Genomic DNA, 13323 nt, shown 5'->3' on the forward strand with positions numbered 1-13323 from the left:
GAGCACGAGGCGGGCTTGAAGAGGTAAGCAGTGGCTGGAGCGCAGGGATACACAAGCCAGGACAAGAAGAATGGATTTTGCCTCTAGAGCACCCGTTTCTGTCCCGGAGGTCCCTGAGACTGCTTCAGGGGGTATGCGAAGTTTAGGCTGTTTTCATAACAATCCCAAACTGTTATTTGCCTTTTCATTCTCATTCTCTAAAAAACGTACGGTGTTTTCCTGAAGCTACATGATGTGTATTGACATCGTCCCCACAGCTAATGGAACGTGTGCTTGTGTCTGCCTGTGTATTAAATTGTTCTCAGTTTTGAGTTCTAGTACAATAAATATCTATAGTTAATAGCCCACATAAGCAGAAGCTTTATAGGGTCCTTGATAATTTTTAAGAGGTCCTGAGAACAAAAATTTTGAGAACTGCTGCTCTAGAGCCCTAAGAAGGTGAATGTCTTGGGTCTTTTCAGAAAGCAGCTGCTCACTGGAGAGAGACTGGAGGGAGCAGGAACCAAGGGTATACAGTTTGGGGGAGTTACTACAGTGGCTCAGACCAGAGATGATGGCGGCTTCCCCAGGATGGTGGTGAGTTGGCCTCACTGTGTTTTCTGGAAGAAAAGTAAAAAGGAGGTGAGGAATTCGGGGCAGGGTGAAGTGCTCATGGTCAATCCAGAGACAAATGAACATCATGGGCATAGAGGATGGCAGATGAAAGAGGCTAACATTCTCTATGTGTTTTAAGCCTGGCACTGTGCCAAGTGCTTTTGCTCCTGCATCTTCCAGAGGAGATGCCCTTTCTCTTTTAATCATTCCAAGAGCCCTCTGAGGCTCTGCTGGCCGGTAGGGTCGCCACCACGCACTTGTGTCTGTTGAGCATGTGAAATGTGGCTAGTCCAAATTCAGGTGTGCTGCCAGTTTAAAATAAACTCCTGTTTTTGAGGACTTAGAATGGAAAAAACACTATAATTTCTTATACCGATTACATGTTGCCACGATAACATTTTGGATATATTAGATATCTCTTTACCTTTTTAATGCAGTCCCTAAATTATGTACTTAAATTTACATATGTGGTTTGCATTATATTTCTATTGGACAGCGCTGCCTAAGCAGTTTTTTCCCCCTACACCCAAGGAAACTGAGGTGTAGCATGCTTGAGATGGCAGGATTTAATGCAGGTTTGTGTGAATTCCAAGTCTGGGTTCTGCCCACCAAGCCAGCAGCCTCCCTCCTGGGTGAGGAGTTGGGCAGAGGGGATAAAATGAGAAGGGAAAAATAAAGGAAGTTAGAGTGTTGTTACCTTTTCCATTGAATCCTTGGAAGTTGCCAGGTAGGCAGCTGTGGAGAGAAATTTAGAAGGGATGGGTGTCAGGCTTCTTCTGGGAGGAGGAAGAAAATGTCTGTCAGTCAAGGGTCCCAGTCTGGGTGGGGCTTACACTCACCGGCCCAGCCCAGCACGTTGATGAGCCCAAGGAGGAGAAAGGCAGACAGGAAGAGGCCTACAGCATCCTCCAGAGAGGGCCCAGAGAGACCTGGCCGGCAGAAGGGGCAAGAATGAGTCTGAAATTCCCAGGCACCTCTCCCCACCCCCCTCCCCATTTCTCCATATTCCAGGCTCTTACCAGCTACCTGCAGGGTGACCTCGGCGCTGCGCCCCAAGGCGGGCAGGCTGGGGTGGTGGACACGACAGGCATAGCGTGCCCCATGCTGCCCGGTGGTGACCGGGGGTGGCTGCAGGTGTGCAGAGAGGCTCAAGGAGCCATCTGAGTGATGACTCAGGCCGGAGAGCCACCTCTGCCCCTCGGCCTTCTGAAAGCGACCCTCTGGGCCACCCCAGAGCTCCCACTCCACCTCTAGGCCCTCGGAGGGGTAGAAGTGGGACACGAGGCAGAGCAGCTCCGGGGGTGCCTCACTGGGGGCAGCCCATATAAGAGGTGCTGGTGTCAGGGCCACCTTGGGGGGCTCTGGGGAGAGAATAAGAAAGCAGCATGGGGGAATCAATCTACATTGTCCTCTCTCAGAGGCCCTCAGTGTGCCCTCTGGCTTCCCCAATACTGAGGGGTTTGGGTTTTTTCCTCCCAGGATGGGGAACCCGCCGTCTCCCCATTGGTGTTTCACAGGAATCTCCATGCCAAAGCCCCCATTCTCAGGGACCCCTACTCCCTCAGCTTTGGGAACCTTCATCCCAAAGCCACTCAGATTCCCAGGGACCCTCTACCCATTGCCCCCCTGACTCTCAGGGACCCCCAATCTATCTCCCTCTACTCACCCAGCACCCTTTTCTCCACCATCCTTCCCCCATCACGGTGTCCCCATAATCCCAGTGATCACCCTCTACCCACAGGGACCCCTGTCCCCTCACTCACTGTGTACAGCAAGCTCCAGGGTGGTCTGCCCTTGCAGGTATGGCAGGTGTACAGTAGCTAGATAGGTGCCCTCCTGGAAGGGCTGCACTGCAGGCAGCCAGAAGGTCCCATTTCCGGTCCATGGCCCCAGGGGCTCATCATCATCCCAAGCAGCAAATGCCACCGCCCCCTCTCGGGCAACTGGCATTTGCCCACTCAGCCCAGGAGTCGCAGCCAGCATCAGGTGCCCCTTACCCAGGTGCTGGCGTCGCCATTCCAGCCCAAAGGGAGGGGGACCTGGGGCCAGAGAGGTAGCAGCGTTGGGGGTGGGGGGCGCGTAGGCAAAGCTCAAGTCCAGCAGGGCATCTTGTCCCATTAGGATGCGAGGGGTGGGGGTGTGACTGAGGACAGTCAGCACAGCTGGGGAAGATGGGGAGAGGAAGGTGGGGAGGGGGAGAGGAAGAAAGAGAAAAAAATAGAGAAATGGAGTTACTGGGGAGGGAACTCGACTCTAATTTACCCACCCCTCTGAGGACACCTCCCTTCTGACACTCACCATCTCCCAGCCCTCCCTGCAAATCCCCTTTGCCCTGGGACTGGGTGGGACCCAGTGAGACTCAGAGTGAGCAGAGAGGTCTCACGGTGAATAGAGGCAGTGAGTGGGTACAGCACTTGAAGGCTGCTCGGAACACACAGCCCGTGCTGCACCAGCTCTGGGGTCAGCGGAATCTGAGTGTGCTCTGACACAACCCGAACCAGCCCACCAGCCTCCACGCCCACCTTTGAAGAGCCAGGCCCTTCTTGGTTTGCTGGTGAAGAAGTGATGACTCATGACTGTCAACTCTATGGTGCTATGCAGAGTATTTACTGACTCTGGAAGGTTCTGGCTCTAGACTAGACCTGAACACAGACATCTATGCTCTACTGAGGCAGTATATGCTGGTTGAGTGCCTGGAGCCTGGCTGCCCTGGTTAATCCCCACTCTGCAGCTATTTATATGGCCTTGGAACAGTTACTTTACTCTTCAGTTTCTGAATCTCCTAAATAGGGATAATAATGATGATAGTACGTATCCCATGGGGTTGTAGTGAAGGTTAAATCATTTAACACCTGCTACTCAGATGTATGCAGTTCCTGATTCTGGATAACAAAGACACCTATATATGAAAGCTGCTTAGAACAGTGCCTGGAACACAGTATGACTACAAAAGTGTTTGCTGTGATTACAGCCAACCATCTGCCAGACAGACGTAACGTGCCCCAACTCAATAGCATCTCTAGAACATTTCCCCACTCGGCTCCAATGCCCATCTTCCCTGCCTTGACCAATGATCACCACCAGCCCCCAGGCACTAAAGGCAAGCATTTGGAGTCCCTAAGACTCCTTCTTCTAATTAATTCATTCAACTAATATTTATTGAGCACCTAGGATGTTCACGGTTGACGAGAGTGGTAACCAAGACAGACAGCCCCTGCCCTCAAATTGTGTAGGAGACAGATTGCCAAATATAATATGCTATGTGTTATCCCCACCAGGCCCTAATTCTGTCTCCCAAATAGATCTTACATGTTTCCTACTCAAGTTCTTATCTATATACATTTGGACAATTACAACAGCCTCCTCTCAGGTCTCCCTATCCTCTATCAGTATCTCTCTCCCTTTCATTTCATCCTCCACACTAAAACCAAATAGCGTGGCTACAAGTCTGATCTGGGCACTTGCCTGTTTTTTGTTTTTTGGTTTTTTTTTGCTGTACGCGGGCCTCTCACTGTGGCCTCTCCCGTTGCGGAGCACAGGCTCCGGACGCGCAGGCTCAGCGGCCATGGTTCACAGGCCCAGCCGCTCCGCGGCATGTGGGATCTTCCCGGACCGGGGCACGAAACCGTGTCCCCTGCATTGGCAGGCGGACTCTCAACCACTGCGCCACCAGGAAAGCCCCACTTGCCTGTTTAAAAATCCGAGCTACCTAGGAAGCCAGCAACTAAAGGCACACGCTGGAGCTAGATGGCCCGGGTTCAATTCCTAGCCCTGCTTCTTACAAGTTGTGTGGTCCTGGGCAAATTACCTAACTGCTCTGTGTCTCATATTTCTTCATCTGTGACATGGGAATAACATCAGTACCTAGTTCTTACGGTTGTTGAGAGGAATAAATAAGATTATGCCTATAAAGTGCTTAGAACAGGAGCTGGCATATAGAAAATGATTAGCTGTTATTATTTTCATTACTGTCATCATCATCATCATGGACTTGCTGGGTATCTTGGGAAAAGGACTTAATCTCTATTTTGCCCATTAGTCCAATGATCTAATCCTTGCCTACCTTTTGTAGGAATCAAGTAAAATAACAGGCTTTTGGAAAAATGGCACGCACACACACACACACACACACACACACACAAAACTTCTGATGGTTCACTATCATTTATAAACTCCAGTTTTCAGGGTGCTTGGTAATCCAGCCCCCAACCCATCTTTCCAGACTTCTCTTGCACGCTAAGAACCAGCCACATAGAATCCCTTTCTTGTGACCAGTAGAAATTCTAGTCACTGGGCTTTTCTTTGCCTTGGTTCCTTCAGTTTCCAATGTCCCTCCCCCATTTTCTCCAACATCTAACTACTTCATGTCCTTCAGATCTGTTCCACTGCCAGAAATGTCTGGGTCTTCCAGGTAGAAGTAATTTTTTCTCTTGTGGTTATTTTTATGTAATTTTTTTTTTTTTTTTTTGGCCATGCCACGGGGCTTACGGGATCTTAGCTCCCCAACCAGGGATTGAACCCCAGGCCCTCGACAGTGAAAGCGCAGAGTCTTAACCACTAGACTGCCAGGGAATTCCCTATTTTTGTGTAATTTTTAATCCTAGCTTCTAAGGCCTACAAGGTTAAACTTCTCTGAACTTCATGGGATTGTTTTTGTTCAATAGAGTTTAGAAAAGTAAGCAATTTCATTTAGTTTATTAAAATCCAAAAATACAGTTTTGAATTGTAAGAATCAATCCGTAGGATTAATAAACAAAACCTAAAGTTTTTACAGTTCAACCTTAAGCTAACAGTGCTCTTTAATATGGGTTTATGAAGCAATTTTAGACCTGCATCCCACAACCTGGACTCTGTAAAAATACAAATGTAAACACAACAGGGCCAGAACCTGTTGGTAAGGATATTTTTACCTGTTTTGCAGCTTGTATTATATAGGCTTATGCTTTTCTGTTAAAAAGTGAATGGTAAAAACTATTATAAAATATTACTGAAAAAATTTAAACCCAAATCTAATCAAGCCTCTATCTCTAACTACCAATTTATAGGAAATATGGAGGGAAAAGGAACAAGGGAAATGACAGGATGAGGAAACAATTGGCCAAATATAGAATGTGGGAACTTCTACAGAACAAATAACAAATCAATAGCATTTAAAGGGGTGGGGCAATTACAAATAAAAGAGACTTAAGAGACAAAACTGGGACCTCCCTGGTGGCGCAGTGGTTAAGAATCCGCCTGTCAATTCAGGGGACAAGGGTTCGATCCCTGGTCCGGGAAGATCCCACATGCCACGGAGCAACTAAGCCCGTGCGCCACAACTACTGAACCTGCACTCTAGAGCCCACGAGCCGCAACTACTGATCCCACGTGCCACAACTACTGAAGCCCACACGCCTAGAGCCCGTGCTCCACAAGAGAAGCCACTGCAACGAGAAGCCCGCGCACCGCAATGAAGAGTAGCCCCCGCTGGCCACAAGTAGAGAAAGCCCGCATGCAGCAACGAAGACCCAAGGCAGCCAAAAATAGATTAATTAATTTTTTAAAAAAAGAGAGACAAAATATAGACTGAATATAGACTGAATGAATGTGGTTCTCCCTCCCCAACACCCCCAATTCAAATGTTGAAACCTTAACCCACAATGTGACTGTATTTGGAGATAGGGACTAAGAGGAGGTGATAAAAGTTAATGAGGTCATAAAGGTAGGCCCTAACCTGATAGAGCTGGTGCCCTTATAAGAAGAGGAAGAAACACCACAGCTCTCTCTCTCCCCTCCATGTGGGGACACAGCCAGAAGGCAACCATCTGTAACCACAAGGGGAGAGTTCTCACCAGACAACAGCCCTGCTAGCACCTTGATCTTGGACTTCTAGCCTCCAGAACTGTGAGAAAATAAATTCATGTTGTTTAAGCCCCCTGGGTTATGATATTTTGTTATGGCAGCCCAAGAAGCTGCAACAGCCAAATAGAATATATAGACCTCTTTTTGATCCTGATTCAAGCAAACAGACTGTAAAATAACATCATTGAGACAATCGGGAAAAATTTAATATGAGCCAGGAATTAAACGATACTAAGGAATTATTGTTTGTTTTGTTAAGTATGATAATGCTATTGTGTGTGGGGGGTTGTTAAAGTCCTTATATGATAGAGATGCTTACTGAAGTACTTATGAGTAAAATAATACGATGGGATATACTTAAAAATACTTCCAAAAAAGAATAGAAGTTTGGGGGAGGATAGGTAAAACAATCTGGTAAAATGTAATAACTATACAAGTAGATAAGGGGTGTATGGGGGGTTCATTTTACTGTTCTCTACTTTAGTGTGTCATTGAAACTTTCTATAAAAGAATGATGAGAATTAAATACTATACACACAAGTATATTATGAAAGTATATTTCTCAACAAACATTTTTGAGTATTTGACTACTAACTTGGTAAGAAATAAAGTATAAATGCATACTAGCAAAATTACTGATGATCTGTGACCCTGGAAAGAGTTCTTTTTTTTTTTTGCAGTACACAGGCCTCTCACTGTTGTGGCCTCTCCGGTTGCGGAGCACAGGCTCCGGACGCACAGGCTCAGCAGCCATGGCTCACGGGCCTAGGCGCTCCGCGGCATGTGGGATCTTCCTGGACCGGCGCACGAACCCGTGTCCCCTGCATCGGCAGGCGGATTCTCAACCACTGCGCCACCAGGGAAGCCCCATTTTTAATTTTACGTTGAAACAATAACTTTCATATTCTTAAACCCCTAATCAAGTAGGAATGCTTGAAAAGGAGGACTGAGCACAGCAACTAGTTTTCACCCTTGGTGGTGGGTGAGATGCAATAATTTTCTCTCCTGGGCACATGCCCATGGCTCCCTATCTGCACTTCTTTTACAGTCCAAGTCACTTTCTACTCTACAATTACCCATGACAAATCTGATGGGAACCTTCCTGAGAGTAGACTCTACATCCGATCACCTTTGTGACCCTTAAAAGTACCCAAGGCCACCCCAGAGGTTCTGATTTAATTCATCTGGAGTAAAACTCGGATTTCAGTATAACCTCCAAAAGGATTCTTATTTGCAGCCTGGACTGAGAACTACTGGGCCCTAATTTATTCTTGGTGATAATAAATATTTATTTAATCAGTGAATAAATTAACAAAGTGTCTCCCTTGATTGTTACAACAATGGGAAGGCAGATGGGAAATAACCATCCACATTTTACAGTTGGAAAAGCAGATTCAGAGAGAAAAGGACATTCTCAACCCACCTTGTGAAGCCAACAGCCTGGGAAATATTCCTGCCCACTAGAGAGAGCTACTGTCCCCACAAGGAGCAGTTTGCCTCTGCCCCTGCCCACGGCGAGGTCTGGGGACTAAGAATGGAGGTGTAGGCAGATGTGAGGGTTTCAGGGTGGGTGCTGAGCCCTGTGGGTGATTCTCTCTCAGTGATGAGGGTGCCAGGGAGAAGGTACTGGGGAAGGGAGGGTGTAGGGCTCGGCTGGTTCCCCAGCTGGTCAGGCTGTATTGTTTCCATAAAATCGCACAAGACTGAAGGAAGCCGAGAACTCTGTTAATATCCGACCCACCCTCCCCGAGAAGAGCTCCGAGAAATCCCAAATCCCGGTCAGATCTTCCCCATTCTTGCTTTATCGGCCCACTCCCTCCCTGCGCCCCAGCCCAGCAAGGTACCCGACCCCTGGGCCTCAAACCGCGTCACACAATGCAGTAAGTGGTCCTTGCAGGGGGAACCATTACATCTCCTGCCGCTTCCCTTCCACGTACTCAAGCCCACCATTCGGTGACCACAGAGTCAGGGCATCATCACGCGCCATAGGGAAGGGACTGTCAGGGGAGGTCGACGCGCTTGAGCTCAAGAGCCTGTGCTTTGCTGGTTGCCCCAGTGCCCGATGTGGGCGCGGGTGGGGCGCCAAGGCTGTTTTTTTAAACTGGGTGAACCGCAAATGTGGGGGAGCCTAGCAAGATCTAGGAGGAAAGGTGCAAAAGTTCCTGCTTCTGAGACGCTCCCAACTCCTTCGCCTAGCGAGTTTCTTAAGGTCGGGTGTCAGGAACCCCCGCCTGGCTCCAAAGTCCCGGCCCAAACCGCACTTTTGTCTAAACTAGGCTGGGACTAGAAGAAGCGGTAGAGACATCTTAACTTTAGCTGAACTGCCTCGATTTATAAATAAACTGAGACCCGACTAGGGAAATGACTCGCTCAAGTCCACATAGTGAGTTAACGGCTGATCTGGACCCTTAGAATCTACCCGTTTATCTCTACTTCCCCTCGGTAGATACCTGTTGCTATGGTGATGAGAGCAGGCTCCGGCTGAGGCTTGGACTGTGGTCGAAGGAGGCTGGAGAGGCTGAGGACCGGGCTGGACATGCTGACCATGAGCCAAGTCCCATCCAGGGCCCGCGGGCAGCTCTGCTCCGGGGTCAAGCCGCTGACCCAGTTCGCCGAGGCAGGGAGCGGGACATAGTGGGTCATTTCGCAGCGTGGCGCGGGGGCGTCCCGCGGGTATAGCGTGAAGGCGGCCAGGAGGGTGCCCGCAGGGTCTGTGAGCGCAGAGAGAGAAGTTGCTGCCGTAGAATCGCCGCCAGGAAAGGGGCGGGGAGGGCAGCGTCCAGGGAATTTTAAAGGTACAGACTACCCGGTAGAGAGAGATTTAAAAGTGATCCACTTTCATTTTACAGAGGGGGAAACTGAGGCCCGAGGTCACTATGAGACCTAAAGAGCAGGGGGTTTCGGTGGAGGCGACAGAGTTGGGAGCGAGTCCGGCATGACTCACCATGCACTTTGAGGTAGCGCTCTGGGTCGAGGTCCGGCCGGGGAGGTGGGCTCTCCGGGCCCTGGCGCAGCAGCAGTGCAGCGGGTTTCTTGGACAACTGGCCCCCTCCCGCATCCTCCACGAACCAGCACTCTATCACTGCGGGTCCCGCCAAGACGGCGGTCGCCGAGCCTGGGGGGGAGGGGCGCGAGTGAGGGGACGGCCCCAACGTCAGATGACCCGACCTCCCCCACCCCACCCCCAGACGTGGTGGCAGTCACCTCCCACCGCTTCCCTGGGCTAAGAGTCGCGGGGTTCGCTCACCCAGAGCCACAGCGAGGAGCAGGGACAGGGGCTTCATGGCTCCGCGATCTTCTTCTCAGCTCCGAAGCCGCCTCTTCCCCCTTTCACTTTCACTTTCCTCCAAAGGCCTGCAGGAGGGGCGGAGGAAATCTCCACTCCGGTTAGGGGAAGGCTCGGGGGAGGCAGGTGCTTCCTCCGCGGGCTGGGCAGGGATCCCCGGAACATCCTCTCCAGTTCTGATCTGGGGAACTCAGCCCCACCCAGCCCTCCTGAACCACCCAGCACCACAGAGTCCGGGAGCTTTCCCACACCAGAGGCACCCCCTCCTGTCCACCCCAACCCCGAATCCACTTCCCTGAGAACCCTTACTCCACCTTCCCCGACCTGGGCCAGATCCCCAGCAAACACACAGGGGTTGTCGGGAAGCCAAATGAAATGAACAATAAATATTTTAATCACCGTTTAAAAAAAATAAGATTTAAAATAAAACCCTTGTACTCCTACGACTTACTCCTTGTCTCCACTCCCCCACTCCCCAATGAGAATGGAGTTGGGGGACCCCCAAGGTGGAGGAGGAGGGATTAGGGTAGAAATAAGGGGCACATCCTTTTGGGGGACACGGTATGTTCTAGGACAAGGGTGGGGCTCAAAGGCCTGGTCCCCACAACTACGCAAACACAGACTTCAGGTACAGACTACAACCACCTGACCCTCGACCCACGATCCAGGATGCTCAACAAGCCCCCTCTCCCTCCCCCCCACCACTTGCGCCCTACTCGGGAGCTGGGGCTTCAGTGTACCCTTCTGAAGGGAAGGGCTGAGTTCCGGTGATACTTTAGGGAGGAGGGGCCGAGGAATAGAAAGGGGTGGCCCATGGTGCGAGGCGGTTCCCTCTCCAGAATATATACAAGTCCATAGAGATAGGAAGACAGTAAGTGTGTTGGGAGATCACCTAGGGGCCACAGCGCCCCTGGCTAGTGATCCCTAAGCCCTCTTCCTGGAAAGCTACCCCCAGTAGCTTGCCTCTTCAGTTTGCTCCTCCGCCCCCACTGAAGCCCATCTCCACCTTGTGGACGCTGGGCGGGGACCAGACCCGTCGACTGGACGAGGGCGTGGCCCCACTCGCCTCGTCGCCGCTGCCCCCGCCGCCAGGGGACTCTCTCTTGGGCTGCAAGGCTGGCCCGGTGGTCCCCCCGGGTCCGGGTCCGGCCCCGCCCCCGCCGCCCAGGCGGTGCCGGCGCTCACAATGTCCCCGGTGGCGCATGAAACTGTCTCGCCACATGAACTTCTTGGCGCAGACGCCGCACTCGTAGGGCTTGAGGCCTGTGTGTGTCTTCATGTGCTCTGTCAGGTGATGCTTCATCTTGAACTTTTTGTTGCACACAGGGCAATCAAAGGGCCGCAGGTTGAGGTGCATGTTTACATGGCGATCTCGCATGCTCTTGTGGGAGAAGGCCTTTCCGCAGTGGCACAGAAAGATCTTATTTCCATCCCCACTGCCTGTCCCTCCAGGAGTCCCGCCAGTGCCACCCGGCATGCCCAGGGCCCCTGCCGATGTGCTCCCCAGGGTCACTGCCCCATGTTCAGCTTGGTTCCCTGGTGGCTGGCCTGGAGCCTGTGAGGAGGAGGAGGAGGATGAAGAGGATGGGAAGACTAGGATCTGGTTGCCCTGCATGTCCAGTGGAAGCAGGGGCCTCGAAGGATGGGAGGGAGCATAGGAGGAAGGGCTTGGTCCCCCTGAATCATCAAGCCCTGCCCCAGAACCCCCACCTTCATAGGGGCCAAAGTCATTGGAGGACTCACAGAAATTGACCTGCTCCTCTCCCTTGTCTGGAGGCTCAGACAGGGTCCGGACGTCACTTATGCTAAGGGTAGCCTCAGGTCCTCCCCCTGCTGGCACCCCGGAGCCACCCCCCAGCTCTTCATCTTCATCATCCTCACAGGTCAACACCAAGTCTTCCTCCTCCTCATCCTCTTCCAGGTCTGGGTCTTGGGGAACCAGGGGCGCTGGTGCTGGGCAGTTTCCACCCCGTTTCACATATACCCAGTGTTTCTGTGGCACAATGCTGGGGGGTGCATAGGTGGGCCGGCGGAGCCCAGCCCCAGGGACCACTGCACCCCTCCCATCCCCACCGTCATCACACAGCTCATCTGCCTCCAGCAGCAGCTTCCCAGAGGTAGCCCCCCCACTGCCAACCACAGGGGCGGGGAATACAGGGCCACCTCCTCGACGCTCCCCACTGCCCACTGCAGAAGCTGCAAAAGCCTCCTGGGAGGAAGATGAGAAATCAGTGGACTCCCGAGGGCTGAAATAGTTGCTGCTGCTGGGGGACTGATTCTCACTGGCCCGGCTGGAGGCATGGAAACGTACGGAGCCCACAGTGGCAGGGGCCACGGTGCCCCCACTCCCTGAGGGGACCCCAGCACCAGGGACAGTGACCGATGTGGCTGCAGCAGTGGTGATGGTGGTGGTGGTGGCTGAGGCCCGGCCCTCTCGGAGGAGTTCAGTGCACTTATCCACGATGTGCCACATTTGGAGCACAGACCCCACTGTGAGGAAGTTGACAATGTCAGCAGCGGCCATGCTGAGGCGGCCAGTATAAGCTGAAGCCAAGACAGTCTCGAAGGCGCCTGGGTCCATGACGCTGGGCAGAGAGATGGAGGTCATGCCCTTGAGTAGGACCTGGTCGTGGAAGTAAGGGGAAGAGGCAGCCAGGACAGCACGATGAGCCCTGAACTCCCGTCCCTGCACTCGGATGGACACATCACAGAGCTGGCCCTGCAGCCGCTGCTGATTGAGAGACTCCAAGAGGGCACTGGTCACCTCGGGGAAGGACACGTGCACCACTGCCGCTGCAGGCAGGGGCAGTGGTGGTGGGGCCAGCGATAGAGGCAGGGGGAGTGCTGCCCCGCTGGGAGACAGAGGAGATGGCTCCATGGTGTGGAGGGAAGGGGTACCCCCCCCAGCCACAGGAACAAGGGAAGGAGGAGGGCGGCCGGGGGGGTCTCTGGAAAGAAAAAGAGAAGAATGATAACATCCCATAATGACACAGCCCTTTACAGTTTAAAAACATGTTCACACATTATCTGAGTAACTCCCCACAGCCACACTATAAGGTAGGTATTCCTTTCAACCCCATTTGACAGATGAGGAAACTGAGGCTCAGAAAGATTAAGAGATTACCCAAGGTTACACCATTAAGTGGCAGCACCCACAAATGCAGGTGTCCTAACTCCAAATCCAGGGCTCTTTCTTTGGACGTTACAGAAATAAGGTGCTCTTGGGGAGTGGGGTGCCTCCCCTCAGAAATTCCCATTTGCCGGAGAGCCTGACTTTCCAAAATTTACCTTTCTGGGGTTTTGTACCCTTTTCTTGGGAGGGGGGCAGGTTGGCTCTGGTGTTGAAAACCACCCCTCTCTCCACTTCCCTTTAGGCCATGCCCCCCGGCTCTCTCGCTGGCCACGCCCCTTGCCCCCCAGTTTTCCCTAACCCCGCCCATTTCGGACCCGCCCATCTCAAGACCCGCCCATAGCTTTGGGGCTCCGCCCCTTATCTACCCCCGCCCACATCGGACCCCGCCCCCTTCTGCTCCGCCCCAAGCGCTACTTCGGCCTCTTCTCCCCCCCGGCAGGCGCCCCCCCCCCCCCCCCCCCCCCCCCCG

The 13323-nt window shown here is 52.3% G+C and overlaps 2 protein-coding genes across 2 annotated transcripts in view; both read right to left on the reverse strand.

Annotated features, from left to right (window-relative positions):
- Positions 1-447: 447 nt before the first annotated feature.
- On the reverse strand, positions 448-9808 carry TAPBP (TAP binding protein). Its single transcript, XM_007128826.4, has 8 exons — positions 9683-9808; positions 9380-9550; positions 8886-9146; positions 2358-2756; positions 1614-1955; positions 1434-1523; positions 1292-1329; positions 448-599 (listed from the first exon to the last, which is right to left on the reverse strand). Exons 1-8 carry the CDS (start codon positions 9717-9719, stop codon positions 588-590), a joined length of 1350 nt encoding a protein of 449 aa, XP_007128888.1. The 5' UTR covers positions 9720-9808; the 3' UTR covers positions 448-587.
- Positions 9809-9963: 155 nt separating this feature from the next.
- ZBTB22 (zinc finger and BTB domain containing 22) overlaps positions 9964-13323 on the reverse strand; it is a 3618-nt gene continuing 258 nt past the window's right edge. Inside the window, exon 2 of the mRNA XM_007128827.4 lies at positions 9964-12669. Coding sequence (XP_007128889.1) covers positions 10689-12599 — 1911 coding nt within the window. The 5' untranslated portion in view covers positions 12600-12669 and the 3' untranslated portion in view covers positions 9964-10688. The remainder of the gene's footprint in view (positions 12670-13323) is intronic.

Source organism: Physeter macrocephalus, unplaced genomic scaffold (assembly GCF_002837175.3).
Source record: "Physeter macrocephalus isolate SW-GA unplaced genomic scaffold, ASM283717v5 random_365, whole genome shotgun sequence".
Taxonomy (NCBI): domain Eukaryota; kingdom Metazoa; phylum Chordata; class Mammalia; order Artiodactyla; family Physeteridae; genus Physeter; species Physeter macrocephalus.

Excerpts from the sequence above, each read along its gene's own strand:
- TAPBP (XM_007128826.4), bottom strand. The coding sequence starts at position 9,719 with ATGAAGCCCCTGTCCCTGCTCCTCGCTGTGGCTCTGG. Across the intron at positions 2,757-8,885 it reads TCTCATCACCATAGCAACAG|CTGTGCTGACTGTCCTCAGT; the intron begins GTATCTACCGAG and ends CATCTTCCCCAG. Across the intron at positions 1,330-1,433 it reads CAACGTGCTGGGCTGGGCCG|CTGCCTACCTGGCAACTTCC; the intron begins GTGAGTGTAAGC and ends TTCTCTCCACAG.